This window comes from Pseudonaja textilis, chromosome Z (genome assembly GCF_049901715.1).
Source record: "Pseudonaja textilis isolate UNSWEBS1 chromosome Z, rPseTex1.2, whole genome shotgun sequence".
In the NCBI taxonomy this organism is placed as follows: Eukaryota; Metazoa; Chordata; class Lepidosauria; order Squamata; family Elapidae; genus Pseudonaja; species Pseudonaja textilis.
Genome location: NC_142008.1, coordinates 134,670,300 through 134,684,680, shown reverse-complemented (window position 1 = coordinate 134,684,680; position 14,381 = coordinate 134,670,300). Strand labels below are relative to the sequence as shown.

The 14,381-nt window shown below is 40.9% G+C and overlaps 1 protein-coding gene across 10 annotated transcripts in view; it reads left to right on the top strand.

Annotated features, from left to right (window-relative positions):
- The window catches only part of LOC113443706 (protein kinase C and casein kinase substrate in neurons protein 1-like), a 54,714-nt gene that overhangs the window by 20,885 nt on the left and 19,448 nt on the right, over positions 1–14,381 (top strand). For 9 of the 10 annotated variants that reach the window (XM_087915811.1, XM_087915805.1, XM_087915809.1 and 6 more), the window contains exons 2-6: positions 3,660–3,727; positions 5,790–5,946; positions 9,168–9,403; positions 9,780–9,941; positions 12,374–12,549. In XM_087915811.1, coding sequence (XP_087771937.1) covers positions 3,660–3,727; positions 5,790–5,946; positions 9,168–9,403; positions 9,780–9,941; positions 12,374–12,549 — 799 coding nt within the window. Of the gene's footprint in view, positions 1–3,659; positions 3,728–5,619; positions 5,675–5,789; positions 5,947–9,167; positions 9,404–9,779; positions 9,942–12,373; positions 12,550–14,381 lie in introns of those variants that run through there. The other variant, XM_087915813.1, reaches the window with a different exon arrangement.

Here is a 14,381-nt window from a genome sequence, read left to right as displayed (position 1 = left end):
CAATATTCTCTGTTCTTATTTGAATATTTTGAATTCAAGTGCATAATCATCTGCAGGGTCACTTTTTCCTGTTCTTTTCTTTGCTGTAACGTCGCCTGTATTGAGCGCTTGTCCTCCAGATGGTGAAGAGGAAGAAGTAGAAGTTGAGGAACCAGGGGCTGTTAGTTTCCTACTCATTTCAGACAATTCAAAATCTTCAGGTTCTTTCTAGACCTAATCCACTTGTGAAATAACCAATTGTAATTCCAAGTAAAAATAGTGGGAAAAAAGAAACCAACTAGTAACAATAATAATAATTTAAAAAAAGAAAAAATTCTTCAGTTTCTTGTATACCTTAATCCAATCAATTGGTTAAATAGCAGTAAAAACTCAAAAATGGAAGAAAATACCATAAACACAGAAAAAAAGGAAAAAATTGTTAAGTTCTGAAAAAGGCGGAAAAGTAAAAAATAAAAAACCAAGGAAGAGAAAAGAATAGTTCTTCAGGTTCTTCAACACCTTAATCCAATTAAAAAGTCTCAGGTATAAAAGGATGCATAAGAAAAAAACAAAAGCCACAAAAAGAACCAATATGGAAGGTAAATAGAAAACAAAATACAAGGGAGGGAGAGAGAAAAAAGAAAAGAGACTACTCCCTTAAAAAGAAAAAAAAGGAAGAAAATCATTAATACTAAATCTTTTCCTTTAAAATAAAATGCAAACGTGAAAATTAGACTTCAAAAACAAAAAGAAAGACAAAAACAAGTTCCAAAAGGCCAAAAAATCCAAATAGCTATTACAAAAAGTAAGCTAGTAAGGAGGGGGTTTGTTAAAGCAAGAAATAGCCCAGCTTAAAAAAAATAAAAAGAGCACACTGCATGTTGTTTGGTTATCCAAGGCTTTTGTAAAAATGTATAACTCTCTTCTCCAGAGTCTTATCACCTTTTTTTCTATAAACTTCAACATCAGACTCCAGCTATTGATAGAAACCCAGAAGCACCTGCAATAATACTCTCCCATGCTCTTCCCTCTATCTTATCAAACAGGCAATGTCCTTGAAAAGAAGTCTCAGTTCTTTCTCAGCTTTGTCTGGTCAAGAAAAAAAAGAGATAGAATATTTCCAAGCCTCTAGTTGGCAGTGTTACAAAGTTTCTTCTGCTTTCACTTTCCCCCTCCTTTTCCAAACAAGATATAATAAAAATTAATTAAAAAGGGAAAAAGATATTTAAAAAGATGACTAGAAGGGAGTCTCTAGCCTAGAATATTATAAAGTCAAAAAGGAGAGAAAGAATTCGTGGAAGAAGAAAAAAAAACAGTCCAGTTTCAAAATATAAAATCACGCATAGGAAAGCCAGCAATGAGAAGAAAAAATATATATATATTACTTTGACTTCTTGTTTAAAATCGCCGCTTAATCACTTCTGTTAAAACTTTTACAGATTCTTTCTTTTCCTTAGGGTGTCTTTTCAAATCTTAAAGTAAAGAAAAAGTTATCACCACCACACTTTCTCTTTCCGTTCTCTTTTGTTTCAGAGCTGTCCCAACTTCAGCAGCTTTAATGGTTGCCTCTTTGCCGCTGGCAAAAAGAGCTTCTCCTGGATCTACCAGGGACTTTGTAGTGTCCCTGGGATTGGCAGGATGCACTCTTTACATTGACCGTCTCTCCAGGACGGTTTAGATCTGTTTGGACTGTCCAGGAGCAAAGATATTGGCAGCGATCTCAGACCTCCAAGATCGCATGCCGTATCGTCGCGGTGCCAGCTCCGCCCTCCTCCATGTTTTTTAAAATTTGATAATGGGACCAGGAATATAACTCCTGCCTGATCTAACAGGATGCATAGACATCACTGGTGGGCAAACACATATCTGTAGGTCATTTGCAGCCCCATTTTAATGGTCTTAAGAATCCTTTACAAAAGATTTGTAAAAACCAGCTTGGCATCTTCCTGTTATATGAACTGAACACATTTGAAAGAAAGAATTAGGGGCAAATAAATTTAAGATGGGTCTAGAAATTCTCTTTCCATAGGGAGATCTCACTTTCTCAGGGTACTCTAATAAATTGCTTTTAAATGCTCTTCCCACTGGTTGCTTATTGGGAAGGTAAATCGAGGCAGAACTTAGGGTCAGATTTGGCTATCAAAAGCACATGAAAACTGTGATGGAAGCCCTAGCCTAGATAGTAGGTAGGGAGTTAGCGATATATAATTTTAAATTCAAAGAAGTTCATTCTCATCAAATGCCCCAGGACAGGAGGGAAATTAGAAAACTGAGGCAACCTCAATATGAATAATAACGCACCTTCCACTTTCTATAAACTTTTCATCTCTGGAGACTTCAACTTCCAAAAAAGAGTGCCTTCATTTACCAAAAGGTTGCCTGAGAGAAAGGAAGCTGTATTATTACACTAGTGAGGCTGTGCTATGTTAACACAATACTCTTAGACTGGCCAGACAAAGTAATAGCCAAAGCAGCTATTAGTTAGGGGTTACTTTAGCTTGGTTAGTTTATTATTCAGGGTTTTCATACAAACTAATCCAAGGAAAATAAATGAAATTATATTCTATAAATGCAGGATCTGGGTGTTCTACCCAATGCTTTGGTTTTTGAGGAAACCCTTGGAACTCAGAGAAAAGAGGGTTTTTTAAAAATAATATTTTACTTGAAAATGTTGCGTGTAGATTAGATGGTATATCTGCCATTAACTGGCTTATATTTAAATCAAAAGGATCTATTATTTATGCAGGGAGCACATTCTCTCCTTATATTTTTTAAAAGTCCAGGGTCCAAAGAACTCTGGACAAGGGAACAAAGTAAAGAGGGAACATGTTATTACCTACAGTATATAACCTCAAGATTAATGTTAGCTCTTCAAAGTAATCCAGACAAGCACAATCACCAGAACTAATTACGTCTTTATTGTCAGATTACAGTACCAGAATCTTGCAAAACTGGTGATCACCTTTAAACCCCTTCATGGCATGGATCCAGGTTACTTCAGGGGCTGTGCCACCCCATTGGGATTGGCTTGTCCCACTTGTGCCAACAGAGGAGGCATGCAGTGGGTCTTGTCAGCCAAGGTTTTTGCCCTCTGTCTGGAAGACCTTGTCCTCTGATGTGAGATTGGCCCTAACCCTGCTATCCTTTCATAAAGACCTAAAGATCTGGCTCTGCCAGTTAGCCTGGGGTCCCAATGGGAGAACAGCCTGGAGGAGGTGGTTGATTGAATAACTACAGATCCCACCTCCCCCCATTCTGCTCCCATTCTCCCCATGTGCCACTTGATTTTAATTTTTGGTTTTCATTTATTCATGTTTTAATATAGATGTATTTTTTTGTGTCTGTAAGCCATCCAGAGTTACCTTATCGTCCAATAAATCTGATAAATAATAAAATAAAACTGAAATTATTTCCCCCTCTTTTCTTTTTACTCTCCAAAAAATAAGAGAGGGATCCTTCTGTAACACATCCCACATCCTTCTTTGGTGGGCTGAGATACCTTTTATCTGCCGGTTGCTCAGTCTGTGGCTCTCCCTTCTGTCTTCCAAGTTCATTCTCACATACTATTAAAGTAGGTTCTCCATGATTACATCTGGAATATGATTCTAAAATAACTGTTGAAGATAAGAACTTTATTTGATACTTTGGGATGCATTATGAGACCTGTTCCCTCTAAACAGGTGACACCATGTCTGTGATATACAGCGAGGTGGCTGCCGATGAGCCAACTACCAATAGCTTCTGGATGGTGAGTAGCTGATAACAGGACAGGGTGGCAGGAGGGGAAGAGGTTCAATTTATGTTTATGCAACATGTTTGTCTCATTTACTAAGCTAGCCCATTTTAGATCACTAGAATACCTTGAATCTTAAACTAATCAAATGGGCAGAGTTTACAGTACATGCCGAACTATAAAACAAAAATACAAAACAATATGTTAATTGGGGTGAAAACTATGTTAACTGGCATATGAATAGAGACATTTTGATCTAGTGGAGCCTATTGTGTGAACCTGGCATCTGAGAACGATGGAAGATGTTTCAAGTGTCCTTCCGTCTTTCCTTCATTCCTTCCTTCTTTCCTTCCTTCCTTCCTTCTTCCCTTCCTGGCTCCTTTCATCCTTCCCCTTCTTTTTTTTCCTCCCTTTCAAGCCCTCCCTCCCTCCTTCTTTCCCTCCTTCCTTCTATTGGGCTGACCAACCCATAAATGTTATTCTGGATGACTAACATATTGTTAAAACAGATCTCTCAACAAGTCATCTAACCTTCCAACCTTCACTTCTATCCAGGGTTTTAATGCTTTATGAAAGGCCAGAAAGATCAGGACTAATCTGATCTCAGGAGGATATAGTGTTCTTAAAGCAGACACTATACAAATTAATTTAAAAAAATTAAAAATTCACTTTCTTTAATTGAAGGGTCCAGAGTGTGCTCCCCCTTATCGGACCTAATGGGGTGGGTGGAAACAATCAGGAAGAGGCAAATAATGCAATCTCATATCATGGATTAGGGTTAGGGTAACAGCACTTCAGCTTTTTAAATTTATTTGTTTGTTTTCTTATTTGCATCATCATCATCATCATTATTATATAATATAATTATTATTTTTACAAATAGCTCAAGGTGGCAAACATATCCAACATGGTTTGTCCTTCTATTTTCCCACAACATCCGTGTGGGAGGAGCTGGGCCGAGAGAGACTGACTGGCCCAAAATCACCCAGTTAGTTTTCAGGCCTAAGTGGAAGAGCTGAATTCATGGCCTCATGCTTTCTAGCCTGTTGCCATAATCACCAGACCAAACTGGCACAGAATTTCATCCAGAAGCACACTGGAAGCCTGTGCAAGTCTCAGAGGAGAAGTGTAACATGGGCATCCCAAAGTCCACCTGTAAGCTGCGCATTCTGCTCTATTCTGAACTGGCTACAAGGGCAGCCCCACACGAATCCCTTGGGACAAAAATCAGTGAAGTCAAGACCTCATGACATTGACCAAAGGATAACAAAAAGATAAATTGGGAGAGCTAAGGTGCTGAAGGTTTCTGATTTTTCTAAAGATAATGAAGTCCTATCCAAATTGTAGGCTAGATTGGAAAGTTGAAAAAAAATAGAAAAGCAATAATAGTCCCAAATTGCTGTGAAGAAAACCACATTAAGACATCAACAGTCTGCATATTCAAAATCTCCCTTTCTCTTAATGTTGATTTTTCATCATCACATTACTTGATATTAAACAGGAAAAAAGAACTTGACCACAGCACTGCAAACTTCACTATCAAAATTTTCTGTTATGTCTGGCTACATTTCCCCTCTAGAGTTTTTAAAAATAAGTGGTGACTTAAAAGCAATGTTCCTTGAACTTCAGACTAGCTACTCATATTTTAGCCTACTGTGCTGAGTGAACCCAACTCATAATTTATGGTTCTATGTGTTGTGCAAATTCAGGGAACTGAGTTAATTGAGCACACTGTAATTTGGTAAATTATGGATTAGCATGTTGTGCAAAGACTTCCAGTTTTGAAAACACATTTATACCATTACCCCATACTCTCTTAAACAATTAAAGCCATAATACCTAATTTATGCCTGTTTTTCTGGAACACTTAATGATAGTGCTTGGGATTCTCTGTTTTTCAAGAACTGCTAAACAGGGTTGGTTTGATTCTGGTTGGAATTCACAGGAGGACCCCAGGTAGAGGTAGAATTCTGTGGAATTTGGAAGGAAAGGCAGTAGGCATTGTTTTGAAGGGGCATTCCTGCACCACAAGACTGAGACCACTCTCTATCCCTTTTTCCCATCCCTTCTCCTGTAGCCCAATCACTACCAGAACACAGTCAAACGTCTGGATGATGGGTATCGTGTCTGTGACCAGATTGTAGCCTGTTTCCAGGAACGGGCAAAGATTGAACGTAACTATGCTCTGATGATGGATGAATGGACTCGCAAATGGCGGCCCCTTGTTGATGCAGGTGAGTGGTTTCATCATTTTTCTGTGAATGTTCCAAATTCTGGTCTGCTTTATATGCAGGTTTCATTTGAAAGAACTTGGGATCAGGGAAAAAAACCTGGTAGAAATGTATGTTCTGACTGTAAATTAGTATGCTTGCTATTTCCTTCAGGATTAAGGCAAATACCTTGCCACGCCTAGAATGTTTATTCTCGAATGATTTGCAACATTACTAGAGTGCGTTGTAAATCCAACTCTGTTCCTTCTGTCTATGATGCTGTCCATGTGTTGTCTCCATATTCTGAGTTATGCAGTTTTACCCTGATTTATTTCTGTAGGCAAAGCATCAGCCCACCACAAAAGCAGAAAGCATTATCAGGGTTAGGAGAATTAGTTATTATCCCCCCAGCCTTTTGGGGTCTTTCCCCACTTATAACTAACTATTGCCCCCAAAGCATCCTTGTAACATCTTTTTCCTGCCATGTGTCCTTGATGCTGCTTTCATTTTATCCCCAGTCCATGTGTGAAACCTATTGTTCCTTACTATGTTAAAAGGTCCAAAATCATTCAAGGCCAACTCGAGATATATAAAATCAGGTTTTGTCACCAATTATGTTACACATAAATGGTCATTGCAGTGATTAGGAATGGTGGAAATAAAGAACAGCAAATGTACAGTTTCTAGAGATCACATGGATGTAAAATAGTTCAGCTCAGCAGCAGGAAAAGTCTCTTTTTTTTTATTTCAAGATCCACTAAAGTTTGTTCTTGCCATAAACTTTTAGTTCATTATTTTTATTCCTAGAATATACTATGGCGCCATTTCAAAAACTGTTCAAGGAAAATTCTCCTTTCAACTTTCCCTGCCCTGCTATATTTATTTTGAATGTTGTTGTAGCTCAGTGATGGCATGTGGCACACAGAACCATTTGTGCAGGCACGCAAGCCGCATCCAAACTTACCTGCACTGCACATGTGTGAGCCTCCCACCTGATTTTTGGCTTGTTTGAGGCAGTTTTCACCCTCCCGGAGGCTCAAGGGAAGCCTCTGCAGCCTCGGGAGGCCCAAAAACAGGCCTTTCGGAAATACAGAAGTGCCCATTTTCAGCTTCTGGAAGGCCTCTGGAGCTCGGGGAGGCCATTTTTGCTCTCCCGGAGGCTCAAGAGAAACATCTGCAGCCTTGGGAAGCCAAAAAAACAGGCCTTTCGGAAATACCAAAACGGACTCCAGAGGCCCTCAGGAGGCTGAAAACAGGCACTTCCGGTATTTCTGGAAGGCCCGCTTTTTGGCCTTCCGAGGCTGCAGAGGCTTCCCTCAAGCCTCTGGGAGGGTGAAAATAGCCTCAAACGGGCTGAAAATCAGTTGGGAGGCATGCACATGCACAGTGCAGGTAAGGGAATGGGAGTGTTGCACACACATACACGGGGGCGGGGCGCATGTGGGTGCCAGCACGCATGCATGTGCCTTAGGCACACCACAACAAAAAGATTCGCCATCACTGATATAGCTAGTCATAATACTATAATGCATTTCCTAAAACTAGCCCCAGTTGTAACTTCAAAAGATAGATAATTCCCATGATATGGGACTGGGTGATTTTTTTCCCCTTTGAAGTAATGATTTCATCTTGCTAAAGTATACGGGAAGATAAGTATTTCTGGCGGGATGGTAATATCTTTGCTTTTAAGCCTACAGAAGAAACTGTTTTTTCCATGGATAGTTGCTGTTGACAACCTGTGCAATTGAAAAGCTGAATAAACCGTGCTTTCTAAAAGTTATCTAAGAAAATCTAAATGCTCTATATTCCAGAGACTTGTCCTGCGGCATTTTAGCATCTATTATATGAGAATGCTGCTAGGTTTTCTTTTGTTTTTAATGTACCTGAAACTGCAGTCTTGAGCAATTAGTAAAATGCTGGGACTCACCTGCAAATAATTCAGGATACATATATTTTTTTGGAATTATCTCCTAGTTGAGGTGATGTCATTCCAAAGGATGCTGTCATATTATTATAGACTGTATCTCATAATTGGGTAGTCTGTGGTCAGGAAGTGTCCTGCCAAAAATCAGTTGCACTAAATGTTGCATTATAGAACATCGTGAGGCCCATTTCTGTAGCCCGTGAGCATAGCTGAAATTCCTGATATAAAATTCATAGCTGCTGGTTAGCCAGTGGTGTTTGCAAGGTGTAATTTAAAAAAAATCAAGCTGTTGGCTGTGATAAGGCAGTCAAAGCACCGTGATGAACATAAAAAAAAACAAGTGGAGTTTCAAATTACACAGTCACAGCTGCCATCTTGACTTTTTTAACTGTACTCTATGACACTTCTGGAATTGGCATCCTTCAGTCTCAAGAGACTATAGTATCATGCTATAAAACTGGTAACTGCCACTTCCCGTGTTGTTTCAATGCTGTGGAGTGTCCTCTCCAGAGCAAAAGGCCTGGGTAATTTAATATGGAGGATAAAATTGTTACCCAAGCAGCAGATCCCCCCTCTCCACGTCACTGAAATAGCCTAATGGAATGGCAGAGCCAATGCGATTAGTTCCAAGACACTCCTACAACTGCCATATATTTATCTGGTTGATTCCACTTAGATAGCAATAGTACTTAGACTTACATACCGCTTCACAGTGCTTTACAGCCCTCTCTAAGTGGTTTACAGAGTCAGCATATTGCCCCCAACAATCTGAGGCCTCATTTTACCAACCTCAGAAGGAGGGAAGGCTGAGTCAACCTTGAACTGGTCAGTATTGAATTCCTGGCAGTCGGCAGAATTAGCCTGTAATTCTGCATTCTAAGCACTGCACCACCATGGTTCTTGTGGTAAAGCAGTGCTTCTCAGTGTTGCTCCCTTCAAGATGTGTGGACACCACTAGTGGCTGAGGAATTCTGGGAGTTGAAGTTCAAATGTGACCAAGGTTGAAAAAGACTCATTTAGAGTAGGCCAATTTTCTGCCTACCAGTCTAAACATGGATTTCTGCCCACCCTCAGTTACCTCCTATGCACGAACATCTGTGTTAGTGGAGAAAATCCTGCACATGATTATAGCAGAATAAAAGTTGCCATCGAAATCAATTTTTTATTGGCTTCTCTAGCTAGATCACTTTTCCAGTTTTCCAGTTCCTCAATAAAGCATCAAAGTTGCATTCTTCAAATCCCAAAAAATCACTTGTTCTCAATTTTGCTGCAGTGAAGGAATTTATCCTGTCATTCCTTACCCTTCTCCCTTCACTTCTAGGCCCGGCATATGGTACCCTACTCCATGCATGGCAAGCTTTCCTGGGGGCTTCTGAGCGGTTAAGCCGCATACACATGGAAATGCAAAGGGCTTTGGTTTCTGAGGATGCTGGACGTATCCGATCCTGGCAGCACGACTCCTATCACCGCAAGCTCTTTGGGGGCTTCAAGGAGGCTTGCGAGCTAGAAAATGGTTTCCAGCGGGCTCAGAAACCCTGGACTAAGAAGCTCAAGAAGGTAGGAGGAAGAACATGCCCTTTGGGAGTTCTCTAGGTATAGAGATAGGTAAAGACATGGAAGAATAGAATCCAAGGGTTTAGGTTTGTTTAGGAAGCAAAAGAACCAGGTTTATTTTTATTGCAAGCTTGTATCTCTCTTTCCCTTTACTCCTGATCCGTACCCTTTTGCAACCAGGTCCAACATGAAGCAATAAAATGAGGTTGGATGGAGTCCTCAATTTATGCATAGTAGGAGGTTAGCATTGGTTGCCTGTGTAGACTTATTTCCTTCCCACTGACTCCATAAATTAAGGGTATATGGAAACTGAGAAGCAGGATTTCTGGGACTACTGGATCCCAACTGCCCTTTCCTCCTCTTCATTTTCTACTTTCAGGCAGAGAAGGCCAAAACTCTTTATCATAAGGCCTGCCGCAAAGAGTACATTGCAACACTGCGGGAGAGAGGAATTCAGGTAACATCTGGGGCTGAAGTATCTCCAGAGCGGCAACGTACTTTGCGTGAAGAACATCAACGTTGTAGACAAGAAACCAGCAAGGTAGGGGATTTTTCCTACCTCTCCATCTTCTTCATTGCTCCTGGCCGGTGGGGCAGTTTGTCAGATAAGCCAACAATATCAGCCAAAATTGTGTCTGGTATATCCATCTATTATATGCTACTGTTGGCTTCACCATCAGCTGGCCATGACAAGTAATCTTCAAATGAGGACCACAATTGAGACCAAGATTTCTGTTGCTAAGTGAAGCATTTGTTAAGTGACTTTTGCCCCATTTTACAGCCTTTCTTGCTACAATTGTTAGGTGAATCGCTAGAGGTGTTAAGTTAGTAACTAGGTTGTTAAGTGAATCTTACTTCCCCATTGACATTGCTTGTCAGAAGGTTGTGAAAGGGGATCATGTAACCCGAGGAAATTGCAACCATCATAAATGCAAGTTAGTTGCCAAGCGCCTGCATTTTGATGACATGACCATGGGGAGGCTTCAACAGCCCTAAGGATGAAAATGGGTCACGCGTCACTTTTTTCACTGCCATTGTTACTTCGAACAGTCACTAAATGAACTGTTGTAAGTCAAGGAATACCTGTATATTTTGATTAAAATATAAAGCAGAAATGGAACTACAGTTCCCAGCATTCTTCATTTTTGACCAGATTGGCAGAAGTTATCCTGAGTTATATTATAGCAATATCTAGAGGGGGGTGCAATTTCAAGACCCACAGACCAGATACATCCCACAGGGTGCTTGGATCTGGCCCGTGGGGCTGCCCTGGAAACAGGGAAGGTCCAACCCATGGTTCCTCTGCCAGCAAAAATAAAGTTCAGGAGGGCTGCATGTGCCCCCCCCCCCGAGTTCCGTTTCCACTGGCAAAGGGCTGCAGGAGGCCATCGCAGCCAAAAAACAGGGCTTGGGGGGCATGCATGCCCCCCGTCCTCCATTTTTGCTGGCAGAGGGCTGCAGGAGGCTGTCTGCAGGAAGCCTAGGACTCTGGTCAGCCTGCGCCCCTGTCCGGGTGTCCTCTGCATGGTCTGAGGGATGGTGAGGCTCCTCTAGAGGACAAGGGTTTGGCCTTCTCCCTGGTCTCACCTTACTCCGCTGAAGACAAGGTATCTCCCCCGGCCCTGCCCAGTCTACCACAGGTGCCCCCGACATGAGTGATGTTGAGCTGGCTATGCCCCCTCATCCCTCCACCGAAGTCAAACACAACCGTGATGCAGCCCTCAATGAAATTGAGTTTGACCCCCCTGATCTAGAGAATTAACAGTTCCCTGATACTTTTATCAAATATATTAATTGACTGGTGGGATTAGAGAACATGTCCCCATCTTGTGCCTTCAGTATGGGGGGGCGTCTTTGACTTAGGACACATTTGGGACCAGAATTTCCATTCCTAAGCAAAGTAATTAAGTTAGTCATACTCAATTTTGTGCCCTTTTTTGCCTCAGCTTTAAGCAAATCACTGCATCTGTTAAGTGGATCAGGTGGTTGTTAAATGGATCCTGCTTCCCACTTTGACATCTGTAAAGTATTTTTACTGTGCAGCAATGATTGAGATCTTTTGCTGATTTCTGAGTAATGTTTGGGGCTTGGAGATTTATCTGGAATAGAAAATCCACTATAATTTAAAGCAAATAGTTTTTCCTTTCTTTCTTCTTTGATTGGAAATGCAATTATGCAGAACAATACTGTTGTTGCCTGAGTGCAGCAAACTAAATACAATATCTGTTTGAAGAGCAGTGTGACCTTTTAATATTCTGGATTGGGTTCAAAAAGAAAATTAAATAATAATGAATTGCAGATTTTTTTCAAGTCAGCCAATTCAAACCTCCTTTTTGCTCATCAAGATTCTGGGTGTGCAGAGTTTTTTTTACCCAGAATTGCAGAACCGTAAGAGCAAGTTACAAACACATATTACAATGTGAAGGACACAATTCTACACATATGATGTATATATAACAAATATTAGAGATAAAACATTTCACATAAAAGTTAGTGTCCCCACTAAAATTGTTTCAAATATTATAAAATGTGAACAAGGTCTCACAAGATCTCAGAAAGCTCAACAGACTGCCAGAATCTTGTGAGATTTCATAAACAATTATAGACACACACACACACATTAAATGCTAATTTAATTGGGCGTGGTATGATGCAATTTGAGTGGGATTGCATATTCTAACACCCACAGGCACTGATCTCTCTCTACATCCTACATTCATTCAGGTTCCCTGCTCTAAGGCAGGAGATAACCCATCAATCTTATTCAGCTCCCCCAAGCAAATGAGCTTCTTCCTCCCACTCCCTGCAATGCAGCAAAACCAACCAGTCTGGTTAGTGTGGGTTACAGGAATGGCCTGCAGGTGAAAGAGCATTGTGTTGCCCAAGACATCTGAGAGCATAATGCTTAAGGATGGAGATCCCAAAGATTGGAGAATCTGAAAGCATATGCATTTTCTTGGCTTTGGTCAACAGGTCCGTGAACGTTACGAGAAGGCCCTGCAAGAGCTCGACCGTTGCAGCCCTCGCTACATAGAAGAAATGGAGTGTGTGTTTGAGCAGGGGCAAGCTCTGGAGCAGAGACGGATTGTCTTTCTCAAAAGTGCCTTCCTCGCCCTGCATCAGCGTCTGGATATGACTGCAGATTCCAGGTGTGGAAAAAGGAGTCTTGCATCAGGCTCCAAGAATAATGTGTTATTTCTTTATAGTTTATTTATTGTTATTGGCCTACAGACAGTAGCCTGCCTGACTAAAACCACAATCTGCATAGCTACGGATATATTCTGTGAATTGCTAGAAAGGTCCATCTTTGTCTTCTTCCTGCCTACCAGACATTCCAAACTTCACTGCCCTTTTGCCTTCTGGAAAGCAACCTCTTCCTCCTGTGACTGTAGCTACATTCCACCATAACTTGAGGGCTATATAACTCATACAGCTAGTCTCATGTTGTTCAGATCCATTTGTTAAAATGAAGGTGTTGATGTTCAGCTTCATGCAGCAGGATTTCCTCTCATGAAAGAAGCCATTTCTCATTGAAAGGGGTGATAAAACGGCCCTTGTTGGACACCAGGGACACTTTTTTAGTTATTTATTGCAATTTATCTACTTCATACCTGACTGAGGAATTCTGAGAGTTGAAGTCCACACATCTTAAAGTTGCTAAGGCTGAGAAACAGGGATCTACTCTCTCTGTCCTCATGGATGCCAGATATAGATTACCGCTAAAAAGGGATGAAAGGCCCCTCCTCCAGCTGTGCAGTACCACCATTTGCCATTAGATGGAGGAATAAAGCCATTGAGGAGGGATAACAAAAAAAATCAAGATGCCTACTTTAATTGTACAGTTAAACCATCATCTTGACTTTTTAGATCACCAGATGACTTGATGCTTCCTTCTGTTGTAATGTCAAGGCAGTCGAGTTGTTTGATCATGAACAACTAAATCAAGATGAACTTTATTGGAGTCCAGTCTTGCATTTATACACATTTTTAGTTATCCTCCATCATTGGTTAACTTTGGTTATTGCTTAACTTTCGTTACTGTTTAGCACAGTAATTAATACAATTAATACAATTAATTATCTCTAGTTAAAGTCGAACATATGTTTACTTCCTCTCTCTAATCCTCCTTTAGATTAGTGACTTTGTTTGCCTGAGTTGTATTTGCTTGGAAACATTCTTTATCTGAGGTTTGCCATCCGAGATTGGAACATTCCTGCAATTACAACTCTACATCCTTCATTCCCTTCAATCTACTTCTCAACAAGCAGCTATAGATATCCTCTGCCTTTTTACCCAAGTGCCACATTCCACCAAAGAACTTATAATTGATTTACAATTAGGTAGTCAGAGGATGCTTCTAGATAAGTACTATATTGATATTATAGCCCTAGCTCAGTGATGGGATTCAAAATTTTTTTACTATTGGTTCTGTGGGGATGGCTTGGTGGGCAGGGTGTGGCTTGGTGGGTGTGGCAGGGGAAGGTTACTGCAAAACCCCATCCCTCCCCACCCCATTAACCTGCTTTCCAGCTCCGTTCTCCTGGGCAGAGCAAGAAAAGAAGACCCAGCTAATCAGTTGGGAGTTGGGACTTGGGAGGCAGAGAACAGATGTGGGTGGGGCCAGTCAGAGGTGGTATTTGCCGGTTCTCCGAACTACTCAAAATTTCCGCTACCGATTCTCCAGAACTGGTCAGAACCTGATGAATGCCACTTCTTCCCTAGCTACAATTTTGGTGCCAGTCCTGGGTTCAAAAACTCCTTCCTCATTGCCTAAGCTTTAGAATATATTCTTATCACAGCTGCCCTGAACTTTCCATTAATAAGGAAACTCATTCAGGTTACTTCCATTCCCCCGGCAGGAAAAAAAAATCACAATTGTCAACTTTTACTAATATTATTAGGCAACAGTTTACAAGTACATGAATGTTATACAGAACTACTGAATGAACTGCCCAGAACTAAACAGCTCTCCTTCCCCACC